Here is a 20,556-nt window from a genome sequence, read left to right as displayed (position 1 = left end):
TGTACTTTCGCTTCCCACATCAGTATAAACAACAATAAATTGCTCATATATCAAGAGGCTTTATCTAAAATTGTTTTTTGAAACTTATACCTTTGCATGCATGTCCTCACATGCATGCCTTCACCCACAGGGAAGACTTAGCTTCCAAAAATTAAAAAAATTTGGATATGCTCACTATGGAGACCTTTTTTTTGTAAAAAAGTAAAAATAAAACTTTCTCTCATTTTTTGTTACAACAGTGTTTTTTCATCAGTTTCAATTAAAATGTGACTTCAAATTATTAATTTATACATGCAAATATACATACTTGGTTGTACAGGTAGTTTTTTTTTTTAACAAGCATACTCCAGTGGAGGACTTTTGTTTTATATGATAATAGGTTATTTAAATTTTGAAATTATGATTTCTGTTTATATACTTTTACTCCACCATCTTTTTTCGAAACTACTACTAGAGGATTATTATATGCACTGATACTCCTTTCTATTATATTACATCCTTCCATCTTTTTCAGCTCTTTCTCAACAGCAGGTCTTTTTGATATTGCAATACTGTATGGTTTTATGAAAAATGGTTCATGAGGTTTTACCTGAAGCTCACACTGATAACCCTTTACCCTACCAGGTATGTCACTGAAAACATCACTGTATTCCCACAGCAGATTTTCTAACTGTTGTTTTTGCTCCCCAGATAAATTTTGTGTTTCTGAAATTTTCAAATTTACTAAATTCCCAAAATCAACTTCATCAGTATCAAATCTATGAGTTTCAATATTCTCCAATCTATTTTCTTTTAGTAAATTGATACTGTCAAAATTTCCATTACTCAGACAAGTTTGTTCACAAAATTTGTCTGAATGTGTTCCCTTTCACTAGTTTCTATCAAAAGTTTTCTTCCAACCCAATCAAACCCTGTATTTACTTTTACTATCCAATTCATACCCAAAAGAAAATCCTCATTAAATTCCTGAATTACAAAACATCCATGTGTGAACAACTTGCCTTCAATTAAAAATGTCACTAAAGCCTGGCTTTTTACCAATTTACTGCTCTTCTCAGTAGCACTTTTAATCTTTACACCAACAACTGGCATTTCAACATAATCTTTCCCCACTTTCAATTTCTTGCTTAACTTTTCAGATATTCCCGAGATCTCACTTCCTGTATCAATTAAACATTTACCAATCCATGACCCAATTAGAACTTTTATATAAGGACTGCAAAATTGATCACTTTTCTCAGAACCTGTATCCTCATGTAATAAATCACTTTCAATTTCCCCAAACCTATACTTATCAGAATCATATGTTATATCATTACATGTATTATTTGTCACAGTTATAAAATTTGCACAAGATACAAAATTGTCATTAGTACTCTCTATTATCTCAAATAGCCAAGAATTTTCATCCAAATCACATTGTATACTATTTAAGTACTTATCCTTCAGCTTTTCAAAAATAAAATATCTCCTTTTTCCACCACTCAGGACATACAGTTTCACATACATTAATAAGCATCTTTCTAAAGTTGTTGTCAAAAGAAATAGTTTCACTGTTCAGTCATATATTCATAAGAAATGTGTGTGTATCATTAGTATCTGTAAAAGTTTCACTTAGGTTAGAAGTTATACATGTGTCATCGTTATTTGTGTAGTCAGATTCTTTACCAACATCATCAAAATTCACACTTTCACATACATCCAGCTTGTGAGCCTTATTCATCCTGGTAACATCCCTGGGAATTTCTATAACATTTTCACTATTTAATCCATTTTCGACCATGTGTATACCCAACTCCCTATTTAAACTAATGAAATACCTTTCCTCAACATCATCAAAACCATTACCATCATTATCAACTTTATCATCAACATCATTATCATTACACATATTCAGGTCATACACATTCAAATTATCCCCCAAAATATTATTTCCCCTTTCTAAAGTTACCAGATCCCTTTCACCAATATTTTCATTCTCACAGCATGCATTCTCTCTTTCAATCACACACGTCTGTGTTTTGTTAAATGAATAAGTTTTTGAAGTTCACTTTTGCAAAATTGTTTCATGCTCCCATCTGATTCTCTATAGTTTCTCCCATTCAAAAATTCACTTTTGATTCTAGTTTGTTTAAGATCACCCCAAAATTTTTCCAGAAATTTTGATTCAAATTCTGAAAAGGTCATCCCCAAAGTTACAATCTGGTTTGCCCAAGTCAAAGCTTCCCCTTCCAAGAATTTTTTCACAAATTTAATTTTCATATCATCTGGTGAGTGAGGTAAAAAACAATCCTTACAATACTGTATAAAATCAACGGGATGTAAGGGTCCATCTACCGAAAAGTGCTTCACTGGAATATTAGATACAAGATTGCATGTGTTGACATTGTAATTTTTGCCTTGAATTCAATGTCAAAACTTTCAATTTTTTCGCTAAGTTCTTTGACATTTTTTGTTTTCTAACTCATTGAATTCTACTTTTTTTTTCTAGAGTAACCAAATGATTGTCAGTTTCTTGTTGTACATTTTTTACTAAAACTTTTGTGTTCTCATCCAAATTTTTAATTTCCCCTTTTATCTCATTAAATTCAATTAAATTTCTTTCCCTATCTACCAGTAACTCATTTTTTACAGTATTAATTTCACTGCTCAATTTAACATCAATTTCATTTACTTTTGCTTCCACAGATTCAATTTTTTCCTCAACACTGCCAACTCTGTTCGAAAGACCACCCACTTGGGTATTGACTGCTTGGACTTGCAACAAAATGTTATCAATTTTTTCATCCCAGTAAGTCTTATTGTCGTCAACTGATTGTTTAATTTCTTTCGTGAAATTTACAAGAAAACTTTTTAAATCAAATTGATCGGTTCTTTCTGTTTCGTTTGACCTGTCCTGATGTTCGAAGTCTATTAAATTACTATTTTCTACTTTAGGCACAATACTCTCGAAAATCTCATAAGTCATTGTGAAGAACAAAAATTTATACACAACAATACAAAACAAGATAAAAATATTGTTTTAACAAAATACGAGGGTTTCGTGACTTATCTGGAACACTCTTCTACTGATGTAAAACCACATTTTCCATCCATGTGATTGTTGACCAAAATTCTTGAAGTATTTTCTTCTTTCGAAAATTATATTTTTTGCCGAAACATTTCTTCCCCAAAACTTTTACTTCCCGATGAACACAAATACTGTAACACACATTCTGAAGAAACTGGTATTAACACACAAAAATTTTCTTCCTCGTAGCACTGTTGAAGATCTCGTGAACACAATATCCCGGCTACAGTCCCCAGTTGAAATATTGTATCCCGGCTAAGACACAAGTTGAAAATATTGTCACTATTTTTTATTTACTTAAATTTGCCATATTTCATGACAGTACCTTTTCCGTTAGACGTTTGCAAGGCGATATTAGTCTTGGCTTCAGTTGTCTAAGTATGATTCCACAATGCATCTTTGTCGGCTGCAGAAAAGACGTGGCTCAACGTGTTTGCCTCATTTTGGTGTTAAGAATACCATTTCTTCAAATGTAGTTTCTTTTTTATAGTTAATACAAAAAAAAAATAGTAACATAATTCAAAATTATTTATGATGGCGACCTTGACATTGTTCTTCCGTCAACACACACCAAGAGTTAGCTGCCGACTGACTATAGTCAAAGACGACTCCAACGTCAAAGATATTTTACACAACACACAAGCTTCCACTTGTAATCAGTCTCTTTGCTATTCTTTGATACATTTTCTAATAGTAATCAATATGCTTTCACTCTCAAAAACAGAAGTAAATTAACATATAATAAGACAAATTATAATAAATTCTGACAAAAAATATAAGAAAACATTTACAATTCGGTATCGACAAATACGGTAAAAAAAATAACATCTCCCAGATCCATTACACTCTGTCCTGTCAATCTCTCCCAATCCACATACCTATGTAACCTTCATTGTGTGCCGCACACCACCAACTCTGGTACCTGTGTACCACATGCCTAGCTTGTGTACCAGCCACCCCTCCCTCTTGCATTCCTATAGCCTGATTAAAATTACTTGATAGTTGACAGTTCACGTGTTGGAGCTGTCTTCCTCCAATCAGAGTGTTCAATGTCATACCCAGAACTGTTCTCTATTCCCTAACAGCCACAATTACTCATTTGTTCACTTCTAATTCCTTGTCCGACTTGTTTTCTCGAAGTGTTTGGAACCCGAACCCTGGGTCTGACCTTTTATTTCGCATTTCATCGGACATGATAAGCAAATCAAAAACAACACACAAAATGCTGGTAATGAAACACAAACATTTCATACACAGCACTAGCAAAACACTACTGGATCCTTTCACAAAATACCTGATATTTAGTCACCACCACCACCACCACAGAGATTATTCTAGAATAGATAAGCATCATATGACATTCCTTGAGGCTGTACTTTTTGAAGGCAGCAAAGCATCGTTGCAATTGGTTCTATAGTGGAATAAATATAACACGACATGAAGTGGTACTGTACTGGGTTAAGTTATGTTCTAACATGAGAAGATCATGGGTTCAAATGTCATCAGGTGATACAATAATTTTTTTAATTTACAAGTCTTCATCAAAATGACTACTATTATTTTCAGTTAACTGGTTTAGGTGTAATCTTTTATTTTTAATCATTTGTCACACCTTTTTATCATCCCATTGAATTTTTTATTTGCTCTCATTTTTCTTCCTATCATTCTTTTTTTGTTTGGAATCCATCTTTGTCGCCTACAGCCTGTAACCGAGTGCCAACCAGGACTGCTCGTCGGTTGGTATCACATTAGCTTTTGTAATCAGCACGAGGACAGTTTTAGGTAACCAATGAAAGCAAGAAGTTACAGTTTGCTTTCAGTACTGGAACTGAAAATTTTCTACCTCGAGTTTGCTTGCAGAGGTCAGCTTTAATCACAAGGAACAGAGCGAGTGTGGCTAATAGTTCAGCCGCAGGTTACTGAACACCATGTTGTTGGATACATTGAACATCAAGAGATTCCAGGTAAGTTAGGACACAGGCGTACATTCAGGGGTACAAAATTTCTCATCAGCCACAGTTCAGTCACCAGTCACTTAAAATCAACTGTGGACAGAGCATCTCATGTTTCCAATACTGCTGCACATCACATGAACAGTACCGCCCCTCCCCCTCCCCCCCCCCCTCTCTCTCTCTCACTGTGTGTGTGTGTGTGTGTGTGTGAATTAAGCTACCAAGTTTACTTTCTCCTCTGACTGCACCTCTTGATTACTCAACGCTTCTGCTATTTGATGAGTGGCCTCTCCTTCACTTTTAAAGTATTTACATCCTGCCAGATCTTCCCTTAGTATATTTTCAAGTATAATATTTATTTCTTGATTGCAAGAGAAAGACAGGGAAGAGGATTAACTGGCTGAAAACTACATGCCCTGAAAGTGTCAAAAAAAGTCAAATCACACAACACTGAATGAAAACTGACCTTACCTGTAAGTGTAAGTGCTCCACCAACAACAGCACTGATTCCTACAGTGGTCACAACCATAGCCTTAAAAAGAGTCTCAAAGTCTTCTTTAGACATGCGACTGCGAAGATAGTCCACAAAACTATGTAGCTGACACAGCCCAAACACACCTAAAGCCTATGAAACACAATAAAAAAACATAATAAGATGTTTTATCATTTACCACTTAGTATGTGTGTATTTTATTACTCCCATAGCATGGGACATAGTGTGGGTATATCACATAAATGAGCACTGTAATTATGATTCTAATGAGATCACCAAAGTAATAAGAAGTGACCAAGAACAACAAAATATAGATGGAAAAAGTTAAGTATCAGTACAGATATGACATCGTCAATGCATGAACACAATTTACTGAAATGTGCACATATAAAGGCATGTGGTGATGTAATGGAAAGCAGTCATGGGCAGTATATCATGTAACGGACCTTCCAATATCATCATCCTACCAGTGGCATGTGCTCAGAGATGAGCATAAAACATTTGACACAGATTTTTATTTTAGTGTAGATACAGTCAGGCTATGTATCCAATGTGGATGATATAAAACTAAAGTCAAGTGTTAAGTAAGAAACTGTTCAATACAGTTTTCTGAGTAATATATATAAGGTGCAGTCAAATGGAGTCAAGAGAGATGGAAAAAAGTAGGTAAACTGTTATTATTTAAAAATTAATCACCATAACTGTTGATACATTCATTCCACCGTGGGACAAAAAGAGAACAACTGGAGTGCTTCACATGCAACAAACTGCAGTGATGATGCCACAAAGTATTGCCCACCTCTCTCTGTGAAGTGCGTTTTACACAACCACCTGCTCTAGAATAAATAAAAGATATGGCAATCAACTGACAGTAAATTTCTGTATTTCATTGTTATTTTATATTCACAGTAAGAGACAGTAAAGAGACACAATATCACCTGCACAAGTTCCCCAAAGGAAAGATAACAAACTTCTGTAGTGGTAGCTGGTCAGTGTCTCAAAATGTACAAGCCCTCTCAAAATTCATACTGCTTCTTTCAAACATTTCTATGAAAAGACTAGGCATGTTATACTCTCCAAATGAGCCTTCCATTACATTTCATGTAGGATTTCTTCCTGTTCCATTCACATATGGAGTGCAGGAAAATGCCTTTGTGTGCGTGCAGCAATTAATCTTATCCTCATGACCCCAACGCGAGCGATACGTAGGGGGTTGTTGTATATACCTAGAGAAGTCATGTAAAGCCGTATCTTGAATCTTTGTTAACAGACTTTCTCGGGGTAGTTCACATAAATCTTTAAGATTCTTCCAGTTCAGTTCCTTCAGTACCTCTGTGACACTCTCCCATGGATTAAACAAATCTGTGATCACTTGTGCTGTCCCTCTATGTATACATTCAATATCCCTTGTTAGTCCTATCTGGTACGGGTCCACAAGCAATATTCCATAACTGGTCACACAAGTGATTTGTAAGCAATCTCCTTTGTAGACTGATTGCACAAGCTTTAACCACGACTGAGCCTAGTGATCATTCCATTTCATATCCCTACAAAGTGTTACACCCAGGTATTTGCGAGTAGTCCGATTCCAACAGTGACTCACTGATATTATAGCCATAGGATACTTTTTTTTGTTTTGTGAAGTGCAAAACTTGACATTTCTGAATATTTAGAGCAAGTTGCCAATCTCTGCACCACGATATAGTCTTATCCAGCTCTGACTGAATATTTATGCAGCTTCTTTCAGATAGTACTTCCTCGCAAATAACTGCATCATCTGCAAGAGGCCTGATTTTACAATTAACATCATCTGCAAGATCATTAATATACAACATGAACAGCAAGGGTCCCAATACACTTCCCTGGGGCACATCCAAAGTTACTTCTACATCTGACGATGACTCTCCATCCAAGATAACATACTGTGTTTTCCCTACCAAAAAGTGCTCAGTCCAATGACTAACTTCACTTGATACCCCATATAATCATCCTTTTGACAATATGCATAGGGACAGTGCGGAGTCAAATGTCATTTGCAATCAAGAAGTACTGCATCTATCTGGTTGCCTTGATCCAAAGCTTTCATTATATCATGAGTGAAATACGCGAGTTGGATTTCACATGATCGATGTTTTCAAAATCCATGCTGGTTAGCACTGAGGTAATTCTGTTTGAGATCAGAATATGCTCTAAGATTCTACAGCAAATCGGTGTCAAGGATATTGGACGGTTGTTTTGTGAATCACTTCTACTACCCTTCTTCTAGAAGTGTGTGACCTGTGCCTTTTTCCAAGAACTGGGCACAGTTTTCTATCTGATGGCTCTACAATAGATTATAGTTACAAGAGGGGCTAACTCAACGGCAAATTCAGAATAGCATCTGATAGGGAGTTTTGTTCAGTTTCAATGATTACAGTTGTTTCTCAACACCACTGACATTAATATTTATTTAATTCACCTTTTCAGTGGAACAAGGATTAAATTGGGGCAACTCTCCTGAGATCTGAAAATAGAGTTAAGCATTTCTGCTATCCTCAGTTTCAATTCCTGTCTCATTAGCTAGTGACTGGACACAGAGGAAGGGGTGGAACTGTTAAAAGAACTAATGAATGAAATCCAGCTAGCTCTTTTGCTATCCCGAAGAATGCAACAACACTTTGCATGCATCTGTTTATAATGAATGCAGTTCACCAGCGCAGGATGACAGTAAAAAACCGTGGACAGCACATATCATGTGCGCAAATTGCCTTGCGGCATGCCTCAGTCCACCAAGGGACTAGGACACAATGAGGTAAAGGGGAAGTGCGAGGAATGGAACATTCTGCAACAGTGAGAATAATGTTTGTGAGATATTCCACCTGGTCATCACAATTGGGGAAATCTTGTCCTTCGAAGGTCGCCAGGAAGGAGTAAAGCTGCCAGTCAGCCTTAGTAAGCTGTCATTTGGGTGTGTAGTCAGGTGGGGTAGGAGTCGGCGAATGAACAGCACACAGGAAATGGACACTCAAGTAGGTGTCAGAAAGAATGGACCACTCAAGACGATGGACAAGTTGTGCAGTGCAGAAGGATAGGTCCAATTGGGAATAGGTGTGCAAGGAGTCGGAAAGGAAAGTGGGTGCTCCTGTGTTAAGGTATAAGAGGGTAAGTTGGTTAAGAAGATCAACCAAGAGGGCACCTCTCTGACAGGTCCAGGGAGAATCCCAAAGGGGATGATGCGCATTAAAGTCACTGAGTAGCAAAAATGAGAGAGGTAGCTGCCTAATAAGCTGAAGGAAGTGTGCCCTGATGACATCGAATGACGGGAGGGACATAAATGGTATAAAGGGAAAAAGTCAGGTGGGGAAGGAGAAGGAGAACTGCAACTGCTGCAAGATGGGTAGTCAGGGAAATGGGTTGATTATGCAGGTCCCATATGAGCAGCATGATCCCCCCGTGAGATGGAATGCCGACCTCAGGAGGATGGTAAAACCGAACTGGGAATAAATGCGAAAGCTCAAAGCAGCTGTGAGGCACAGTACAAGAGGACGCTGTGATCCTAAAAGCAGCCGTAAATTCGCTTTGCAGGACCAAAGGCCACGAAACTTCCATTAGAGGAGAGTCATGATGAGGAAAAAATGAAGGGGTTTCATCTCAGTGGCTGCTGAGTGACAGCCTGTGTAGAGTCGCTGCCACAGGGCACAGAAGCAGGAAGATCCTGCTCCATGGGATCCACAGAAGCATCAGCTTGTGCATGCTGTTGGTCTGTGTAGTCCAATGCTGAAAAGCGGTTGGTGGCGCACACCGGCAACACGGAGGCCAGCCAGGCTAAGGTATCATGTGGCTACACCATTGAAGATGATCTTCAAGTCAGTGAAGGAGAAGACTGTTGGCCTTTGGTGGACTTCTTGGAGCCTTTCCGGTTAGCAGAGGAAGACTTGGGTGTTGTTTGGCTGGAGGGACGTAGGAACTCTTCATGGGAGTCCTCCTCCTGTCCTTTCCAGCCTACCGGTTGTGTAGCTGGTGGTTTCGCCTTTTGAGGTGAGAGTTTGATGGCTTGTTGCACCGTTGGACTGTGATAATTTCATAGCCTGCTTTGATCCTGGACGGAAGCACCACTCTATCTGAGAGTCAGAAGTAGTCTCCAAAAGCAAAGTGTCATTCCGTAAACGAGAGCAGGATTTCATAGGGCGGCAATTGCATCCACACCTTTCTGAATAATAAACGGATTTACCGTGGCGAAGGACTGGCCATCTTCAGTACATGAGAGCACAAGGAACCGTAGGGCAGTGGGAAAGGTCTTTGAATAGTTAGCTTCATTATGTTTAAATTTCGTAGATGTTGACTGGGAAGATGATGGGCCCATTGCGAGAAAATCCCACATGATTGCCAGCGTCTCCGATAGCGCGTCCCTTTGAACTGGAGACTCCCATCACAAGGGAGCGCACCAGCCTTAGGTGATTGTTCACACCTCAGGTCACACGTCCAGAACACCCGACAGAGGGGCCAATCGGCAATTTGGGAAGGTTACAGCTCAGGCAATCACCCGTCCCTGGGCCTGGCCTGTACCAGGGAGTATGTGTGAACCCTACCTATCGACAAAGGGCTGGGAATTACGTGTTACCCAGTCACGTTACACGTCAGGCATTTGGGCCGTCCTTCAGGAGCGCACAGGGAGGAAGAAGAAAAAGAGAAACCTCAAATGTCGAAGCAGAAGAGAGGAGAAGGGAAACAAAGAAAGAAAAAGAAAACAAGAAACAGCTGTGAGACTGTTCTTATGTTAGCACACAGACAATGCAGAACATTCCCAATAATACCCTAGCAAGAGGATAGACATGCAGCATGGAAGGGAAAAGATGCTGCAAAGGCTGGGGCCCCGTGGTAGCCAAGCACGAACCCGCCGAAGAGTGGCAAGCCACCGGGGCGGAGGGGGGGGGGGGGGGATTCTAGCAGGATGACTTCAACGAAGACAGGAGCAGATACCATGATTAAAAAGAATCAATCAACTCATTTTCTAGGCACAGGAGTTTTCTGATTGCAAAGAATGAAAGGATAAAGTATGAAACAAAGTGGGGAAGAGGTTGGTAAATACTCGCTTTTATAACTTTGGTGTATAATGACACTAGGTTTTAACAATTCTCCTGGTGGAGAAAGTAATGATGGACAGAACAGGTAGGAAAGAAACCTGTCACTATCTTCAAATTTTGACATATGCCTTGCGTATAAAATTGCGTTGTTCTGTAGACATAAAATTTATTTAGGTTCTCTTCTGAAGACATAAGCATTTCTTTTATGTTAGAGGGGGACACAACATATACTGCTTTCTCTGAAGTCCAACATGCTAGAAGTGTAACAAAAGTAATGGTCATCCCTGCTGTGGCATGTCTGTTGTCTGGCTACATCCCTTTCACAGTACTGTCTTTAGTTTTGAAAGAGGAAGTTGGTTCATTAATTTATAATACGCTAACATGGAATCATTGTTAGCTTCTGCTGCCTACTCCTGTAGCATGGATGTGGAGAACAAAGAAGTGTGAACTGACACAATGGAACCAGGTTGCGAGAGGCATTATTATTATTATTATTATTATTATTATTATTATTATTTTATTTTATTATTTTTTTTTACTGCTATTTAACGTGGTCTCTCATAAGATCTCTGTCATGGCATTCACGATAATTTACAAAGAATTAATATGTGGGGCTAACCTCAGCCATGCAAATGCAGTGTAACAGTATTAAGAAAGCAATACAAAGGCACCAGTAATAAATATTTTGAGATAGTGTCATCATTGTAACATGACTTCAGTGACAAGTTGAAACCATCTCTACATAACTGGATCAATTATTAGGCTATAGGAAATTGTATCTTTATAATGACTAGAGGGTTCCTTTTAAATAAATGCAAGGAGCTGAAAAAAACCACATTTACAAAAAGGCAAAGAACTTTTTTAGCTAAAAGTAAGAACTGGGCTCATAAAACTTACAGTATGTGTTAAATGAAAATTGAGAAATAAGATTCAATTAACAACTATCCACCTGTTTTCAGGCAGTCATAAGCTCTTAGAATGACATAAAATAAGTGTCTTCAATAATTGTTTGGAAATTTTAATAATTTCAAATAATTGTATGAGGAATGTTCAACCTTATTTTCTATGAGCAGGAAACAAGGAGATCTTTACTCACAAATCCTTTTGCACACACTCAAAGCACCCTGCATACTAACTGAGGCTGCATGGAGAGAGTGCTTTGAAATTATAAAGCACAAAAAATATTATTAGAAAACTCCCACAGCTTTAAAAATGTAAGATACCCTTTCTCACAAAAATGACATGATTAATAATGAAATTATTAGTATACAGGGTATGCACAAAATTAGATTTTCTTACCATGAATCTGAGACAACTACTAGGTTATTGGAAACATCAGCTCGATATTGAGATGTAGAAAATCAGAATATCACAAAAAAGGAAAAATCCCTATAGCTGAAATTAAGCATATATTAAATGAAAATTTCGAGAGATGCATTTAACAATCCACCTGTCTTCAGGCAGTCTTAAGCTTTTCAAATAACACTAATTTTACCCGTTCAATACTACCTATTGTTAAAGTTTGCAAATTCTAACAATTCTAAACAACTGTATGAGAAATGTTCAACCTAGTTTTCTATTAACAGGAAACAAGGAGATCTTCCCTCATTGATTCTTTTGCACACACTCAGAGCACACTGCCTACTAAGTTAGGTGCACTAAGTAAGTGCTTTGTACATGCAAAGCATAAAAATTTAGCTTTATAACAACTTTCACTTGAGAGGGATTTATGGACTTCCACATAATTAATAAGTGTAATCATCTTTCTCAAGCAACTGTATGTATAAAAGGTCAAATTAGTATTAATAAAATTATGTCACACTACAAACAGAAAATGTTAAAAGCGCAAAGCATCCTGTTTATTGACGAAAATAAAGTGTGGTAATAATGTTGAAATGAGAATAAATTTTTCCATTTATAGTTACAAAGCAATTTGATTTAATTTTTGTCCTTATAAGATACAAACTACACTAATCAAAACTACCATTCCAACCAAAGCACAGGAAGTCACATTCACCACAAAAACAAAATAACAAAGTTGTTCTCGTGAAAACAACTGATGGCCTTGACAGGTAGAGACATAACTGCTACTTCCATCTGATTGCCGTAATACATTTCTAGACATAGGTAAAAATTTCCAAGAACAATTCATTATATTTCTACAGCTGGCACTGCTCAATAGAATACTTCTGCCACATTTGTCAATTACTTCACCTTCACTTCTTAATGAATTAGTTGGTTAGTGACAAATACCTTCAACAAAAACAATAGGGCTGTAGCACAGTTATTTCAAATATTCATAGGAAATAGTTATCAGAGAGGCACAAGAATACTGGAACCTCACTGAACAAACTTAAATTACTGTGTAAAAACATGCAGCTAAACAGAAAACTAGGTTGAAAAAATGTTTTTGTAGGACAATTTTTTTAAAAAAGGAATTAGAACAGCAATTACATGAGAGCAGATCTTATGAAAACAACTAATTTACATCTCTCAAACAATGATCCAAGTCAACATTTTTTTTTTACATGCTCACCAATCTTACTTTTAAAAAATCCTTTGGGTAGATTATACTTTAAAGTCATTTCCAAGTACAGTAAAATGCCAGGTATTATGCTAGTGGTGAACTAACTGCTGTAGCTGCTAGCTGACTGAACATAAACCACGTTAAAAATTATTATAATCTGTTGAATGATGTACAATTGCTTCAATAGCACAAGGTATAGATGCGCATGCACTGCTTGGTGGCGATGCTGTGTGTGCCACATCACCATTTGTTGGGGCACTTGGGGGGAGGAGGAGGAGGGGGCATATCACAAGCTACACTTATCGGAACAAACATGTGAGGGCAGCTTCATTATTGCACCTAGAAATATTATAAAATTTGCGCTGCACTGAACTATGAATTGTTTATCTTCTTTTGTCAGTTTAACGCTATTTAATTTTCTCACCATCACTCATTGTAACGAAGCTACCAATATGTGAGTACAGCTGTTGGTAACAGCCAGTACTTACATACTTTCTAGTTGTGTGGATTCTTTAAATGCCAACAGCCTTGCTGCAGTATTAACACCAGTTCCCATCAGATCACCAATGTTAAGTGTGTCGGGCTGGGCTAGCACTTGGATGAGTGACCATCCGGTCTGCCGACAGCTACTGGCAAGTGGGGTGCACTCAGCCCTTGTGAGGCAAACTGAGGAGCTACTGGATTGAGGAGTAGAAGCTCCGTTTTCGTAAACTGACATACAGCCAGGAGAGCAGTGTGCTGACTACATGCCCCTCCATATCCACATCCATTGACACCTGTGGGCTGAGGATGACATGGCGGCCAGTCGGTGCTGTTGGGCCTTCCAAGGCCTTTTTGGACAGGGTTAAGGTTCTTTAAATGACCTACACATATAAATAAATATGTGTCCTCCCTATGTGGCAAAGATATCGCACAAAGATATGATCCTCTCAGTAAGTTAACTGAAAATTGATGGTTAAAATAGCAAGCTTTTTATGTACCTCATTTGTTTATTTCACTGATCTTTGTGTCTGTCGGTCTCTTGAGATGGTGCGAGAAAGACATCTGTAACAGCGCTGTCTCAGTACTGTGTTAAATAAAAGTTATAATATGCAAAAGTCATAAGTTTTAATTCTACTACTGAGCTATGTCCCAATTTCCTTCTCCCAATTGGATGAGGACTTGCGTTTTTAAATAGTGCTTTTGGGAGACAGAGTCAACATAAACGAGAACAACTGCTGCAGCCACGTCATCACTGTTGTGCATCATTGGGGAGAAAAGGTAAATACTGAGCCACACACCAAAACTAAAAGGAATTACATTTATTCAATGTTCCAGAATTGCCACAACATTCTTAACACGCATGCATCTATGCCTGCACACATTTCTGAACAAACAATTTTTGGTGTGGCTCAATGACATTGACAATTACTGCAGCTCTGGAAAATCCACATTATCTCTCTCCCAGTCGCTATATACTGAGAGACACAACACTGTCAAGGCGGGGGCACACAGTTCTTATGAGGATGTGTGTGTCACCATTCTCTGCCTAATGAACAGGTGAGATTGGTAAGAAAGACAGCAGTATTAATAGTGATACATTCCTGGAAGCAATCAATTACCAGAACACTTTTGAAACTGCAAAACAATGCGAACAGCACATGACAGTTGATGTCCAGGCATTTGGTGGTATCTCTTAACTATGCCACGATATACAGGGTTTCCCAGGAGGAACGGCCAATATTTGGAGATATAACAGGACAGGAACACTCATCTGAAGCAGAAAAACTTCATATGGACATATGCCCTATTCCAAATGGTTTCCGAGGTAGAACACATTTAATGCGCATTTGTTTTTGGGCTAGTGGCGTGTATGTTTGTGTCCTGCCCATCCAACCTCTTTGTTTATTCTAGCATAACCTATCTTGTCCCTTTCAACCTCATTGCTCAGGATGCCTTTCTGCCATCAAACTGGCCCACTGAAGGCGCAGTTGTCCATAACATGTTGTGAGCAAATTAGTGTGAGGGACTGAGAGTGTATCCTAGAAAACATTGGTTAACTGTGTTTGTACTCGGCCTGGCTAGAATGCCACACATTTACACTAATGAAGCAGACACAGATACGGTGTATGTTTACGGCTTCTGTGCTGCTGCTCACAAATACCATCAGTGCTTTCAAACACATTGAATCCATGATTGGAGATATTTTACCATAGTTTTCAGCACATTGTGTGAAGCAGATATTCTTTCAAGCTCCCATTTTCTCCAGAACATATAGTTCAACAACCTGTGCAGAAACAGCAACATATTGTTGAAATGGTGCAGTGTAGTATTACTAACAGCACACAGAGACTTTATGCATGTACCAGTGTCCCAGCCACGAACTCATGTACAGCGTACATTACATGTAGAGAACTCTTAACCATTTCACATACAGCATGTCCAAAATGTAACTCTTGTACTCTTGTACATGCGTACTAATACATGTTTAAACTAGACAATGTATTAAATAATACAGAAAATAAATAAAATGTATTTTAAGTGTGTTCCATTTTGGGAAACATTTGGAATTTAGCAGTGTCCATATGATGTTTCTTTCATTCAAATGATTGTTGCTGTCATCCTTAATACTGACCATTTCTCTTCGGACACTCTTTATAGATAGATCTTCGACATGCATAACTAGTGTTAGATTTTTAACATTTTTTGTCAAAAACTTCTCCCTCTTAAACTTTCAATGAATTTCAATAAAGGTAGTTATAGACTCTGAAACTGGAAAATTACAAGCTGATACATTCTGGAATCAAAGGTCCTTCCAAAAAATTGATCTGTAAGTGCTCACGTAAGTAATTATGGTGCCATGTGAGGTCACTGGCAGCAAATAAAAGTTGGCCCAGGATCAAAGTTGCCAGTTGAGTTGTCAGTGGCACCCATGACATCCTTGCCTGTTTTAAGTTAGAGAACAGTCAGGGTCTTGACCACATGCTTATATGTGTGTATGTTGGGAAAATAATAGACATATGCAGATAACTAGACTAAGGCTATTAGTATGCATTTCCTGCTTAACCTACATGATCCCCATACTCCACCAGTGCTAATCCTGAACTAAATCCTTTATATACCAAATATTTCCAGGTTGATCATAAGTTCTAAAGCGATTGAAAGTGCAATTAGTGCTGACACTTTCTGTAATGGTTTCAGTTTTCTAACTGTGATGAAAGGACATTAACACGCCATACTTTCAATATATTTACATACTTTCTTAGGATTATTTAAAAGATACTACAATCTACCAATATAAATATCTCTACATAACTGACAAAGTAAATGACATAGAACTTCAGTTGCACTTTAGCGCTTAAGACATTTCTGAACAAGAGTATTTATTAAAACACAGCAACTTTCAGCCTCGTCTTGCCTTATTTCATCATGATGGCTAATGATCATACAAAGGCCATGATGTCCCCTTTCAAACACCTGTTCTCATCTGATTTGCCTCGTACACAAAGCACCCAATTTAGGTGGTTTATAGCTGATTAACTCTGCTACTGTGTGCCACCAAAACGTTTAGTAATAGTCTACACCCCACTGGAACCAAATTTCACAATTAACTACAATGTAAAAAGGCTAATACTGCAGCAACTTACCAACATATGTTCTGAACTCTGCACTGGCTGGAAACCAACAAAACTAATCTGCATTGACAGTATTGTGCCCACACAGTAAAGTGTGCTGTAGGCCACATAGATCCTATGAGAAAAGCGTCCCGTGGCCATCAGAGTAAGGACATGGAGTGGTATAAGATTGATGAGGAACACATAACCACCCCAAGATGACACCTAAGGGTAAAAAAAGTGCATTTTGAGTAAAGACTGATAAAACTATGAAATCCTGACATCATCACACATATTTAAGTTATTGTTCACACTTAAGAAATTCAGACAGTAATTCACAAAATATTTGCAAGCAAAAATCAGGAAACACTAAGAATATTACTCATGCAATTCATTTTTCTTGAGATAACACAACACAAAATATATGCTCATTCTTTACTATGGTGATCAAAGTTAGCGAGTGCTATACTTACCATATAAAAGTAAGCTAACGCCGTTAATGTTGCCCACAGTATTGTTCCCGTTTTTACAGCTTTAATCCACATGTAGTACGTCAACAGCATACAGAAAATGGCAATGCCTGTGTAACATAAATCTGACTGAACAATATCCATAAGGCACTACCAATATTGAAATAAAAAACAATGGTGTGCAAAAGCTGTTAAATGTGTTAGGTATATTGTACCTACAATCTTCTATTTCTCCCCCCCCCCCCCCCTCCCTCCCTCTCTCTCTCTCTCTTTCACACACACACACACACACACACACACACACACACACAATAATATTGATAAGCATAAGATGATTGAATAGTTCTCATCCGTAATCTTATAATGCGACTTGAGGAAGCTGTAGTGGTGATCCAATATGTGGAATTGCTGGCTAGAACACTACACACACCAGGGGAAGGGAAGGGACCTCATCATCATCACCCAAGAAGAAGCCCTCAACTGTCACCTGCCGAAAAAAGTAGGCCACAGAACACGCACTGTAGGCAGCTCTGCCTAAAGCCATGACTTCAGTGTATGTCCTCTTGTAAGTTGGTCCTCATCTACCTGGCCTCGTTTCATGCTCTCATTAGGGTGTTCTTGCCAGATTAATTTCCCTACAGCTGCTGATATCTTAGCACAGCCATTGCTGGTAATATTATTTTGCTCACTATATACTGATTAAGTAGTTTACCAAATGTTTATGAACCCTACTTCTCAGAAGCCGAAATGGAGCTTGGGATCTCTGTAGTTCAAGGCCATGTCTCCTATCTAGACCCTCGTGAGCATTAAAAGATTTTTGAGTGACATGTTTGCTCAATTTATTATATGCCACACCAACATGGGATCTTGAAAATTTCTTGGCTATTTAAGCCGAGGTCGGCTTTCATGGAACACAGTATTCTTTGTGCTCATGCTGGAGACGGAAGACAGATTTAATTGAGTGTTTCTTGAAAATCCTTCCAATCATGAGTACCACACACAACTATCATAAAACAGGAAAATGATGCTAACTGAATTTTCCATATCTTTTTGCTGCTTCTCAGAATACCCATTTTGAAAAAACACAGAGCAGACAAGGCTAAGAGCAGCTCGCAAATGCACATGATACCTATACAGCTCAACAGGTGTCCGTACTTCACGACTGTATTGATAAGACTTATGACAGAAAGTGGCTCACAAATAAAGTACAAAATTTTTTGATTTGTGACACACATTGTGACTTAAGAGGACATTATCTTTTCTATGAGCCATGACATCCATAAAAGGAAGTTCTGAATTTTATTCCATATGAGTAGTGAAACATACACAGAACTACCAATAAAATCATCACTTAGTTCAAAATACTGGTTATTGAACAAAAAAAAAAAAAAAAAAAGTCAAGATACATACATACTGTACAGCTTCACAAGCGAGCATATGAACTGGATCACCATTGACACATTAATTTCCATTACATCTGAATATGACTAGCAGCTGCATCACTTAAATACTGCAGTTTCCACAACAGCATCAGACTTTACACCAAAGAACAATCCAAACATTTAATATGTCAGCAAATCTCTTACAGTACAATATTGATAATACTGCAAACAAGTATGGATAGAAAACTACTCCATTCATCATATTAAAATGTCAAACATACATTTTTCAAATCAGAGTTTATGTTTTCTTTTCTCTCTCAGACTAAGTGGTTTGGTTCTGAATGGAAGAGCAGAAGCTGTCCTTGCCATACATCTAGATCATGCAATTATCCATGGGACATATCAGACTAAGGATTTATGGTGTTGGATGGATAGGTAGGATCTCACAGTTGCCCAAAAACACTGTGACATAAGAATATATCATGTACCTGTATCACACTTGTATGAATTTGTTTGTTCCACCAATAGCAAGTGTCCTAGTTTTCAAAATACAAACTTTTCTTACAGCCAATACAAATGATTTACCAGTTAAAAGTAAAATCGGACATTGAAAGCATACAACAAAAAAATAAATAAGCCCATAGCTATAAAGAAAATTTTGCACTACTCAGCAATGGCACTTGTGTATGAGAGGTGCTAGGCTATATCTGAATAACAACAAACAAGCGGATTTGACCTCAGCAATACTTTAGCATCTTTGCGTAACCACAAAGCAAATTAGCATGCAGATGGTCTAAAGAAGATGCAAACAGTACATCAAATAGATCTTCGTGCAACTATGATAAAAATGTTACACTTACATCAGCAACTTTCATAATTGACAAATCATTAGCTAAGAGGTCCATGCTCCAGAAGAATATTACAGTACAACTAATGCACAGATGTCTAAGCAGCTGTGCTGGTATTTATGCCAAATAATTATAAAATAATTTGTTTCAACAAAAAACAAAATTGTTAATGTAACTAAACCAACATAAATTTTCTGACTGACATTACATGTGTATATAAGGCAAGTATACACAACTAGACTACAAGATTCTTGTACAAGATGTGACAGGCTCTCAACAAAATGCAGATTTTATGTTACCTATTTTTTCATCACTATTCACACACACACACACACACACACACACACACACACACACACACACACACACAGTGTGATTCACGAGGCATGTCACATAATTTGTGAGCTGATTCTATATGTGAAAGGCTTATGAACATGTGTCTGAATTTTTATCATTATAGAACTGGGGGGTTTGAAGACTATACACATTCATGAGTGAATATGAAGACAAGTGTGAATATTACTTACTAAAGTGCTGTGTAGGTGCAGTGGTGGACAGAATAATGGTGGTACAGATGACTGATCCATCCTACAAGAGGTGTGAGGGTTCCACCAACAGATGGCAGCAATGTGATGTCACACTGAGGCGACAGCTGGAAGCATACCCATTGCACAATCAATCAGGAATTGAATCAGTGAGCAGTCATGAGGCTATGTGCATGTCATGCTCAAGTGTTGTTTAATTGAGCAAATACATTGTGTCCATGAAAACCAACATGCCACATACATTCACCCATGCAGGGTACACAGACATGTTTTTGTACAGGTTCTGTAATTGCAGTGCAGCTGTGACAGAGTTTCCCTGATTGACACACCCACTGTGCCAGGATATTTCCCAAAGTTTTTCAAACATTATGTGAATCTGGAGTGGTACCCACTATACACGTGATGTTGGAAAAATGAGGCTACCCAGTCAGTTGAGCACAGGGAAAACGTTATTGTAATGGTACAATGGAGTCCTATCATCAGTACACTGTACATTAGCCGTCAGCTTGATATTTCAGAAAAGCAAATTGGCGTACATTACATTTGAGAGCTTGTACCAATTTCATGTGCAGTCCATGCAACATCTGCATCCAGATGACTCAGTAAGCAGACA

At 37.9% G+C, this 20,556-nt stretch overlaps 1 protein-coding gene across 2 annotated transcripts in view; it reads right to left on the bottom strand.

Annotated features, from left to right (window-relative positions):
* Window positions 1-20,556, bottom strand: part of LOC124776543 (dolichyl-diphosphooligosaccharide--protein glycosyltransferase subunit STT3A) — a 114,696-nt gene that overhangs the window by 53,141 nt on the left and 40,999 nt on the right. For both annotated transcript variants that reach the window (XM_047251573.1, XM_047251574.1), the window contains 3 exons: window positions 17,172-17,278; window positions 16,732-16,923; window positions 5,494-5,647 (listed from right to left, as the gene is read on the bottom strand). In XM_047251573.1, coding sequence (XP_047107529.1) covers window positions 5,494-5,647; window positions 16,732-16,923; window positions 17,172-17,278 — 453 coding nt within the window. The remainder of the gene's footprint in view (window positions 1-5,493; window positions 5,648-16,731; window positions 16,924-17,171; window positions 17,279-20,556) is intronic.

This window comes from Schistocerca piceifrons, chromosome 2 (assembly GCF_021461385.2).
Source record: "Schistocerca piceifrons isolate TAMUIC-IGC-003096 chromosome 2, iqSchPice1.1, whole genome shotgun sequence".
NCBI lineage: Eukaryota > Metazoa > Arthropoda > Insecta > Orthoptera > Acrididae > Schistocerca > Schistocerca piceifrons.
Note: the sequence above shows the minus strand (reverse complement) of the source record. Positions and strands in the feature narration are given on the sequence as shown.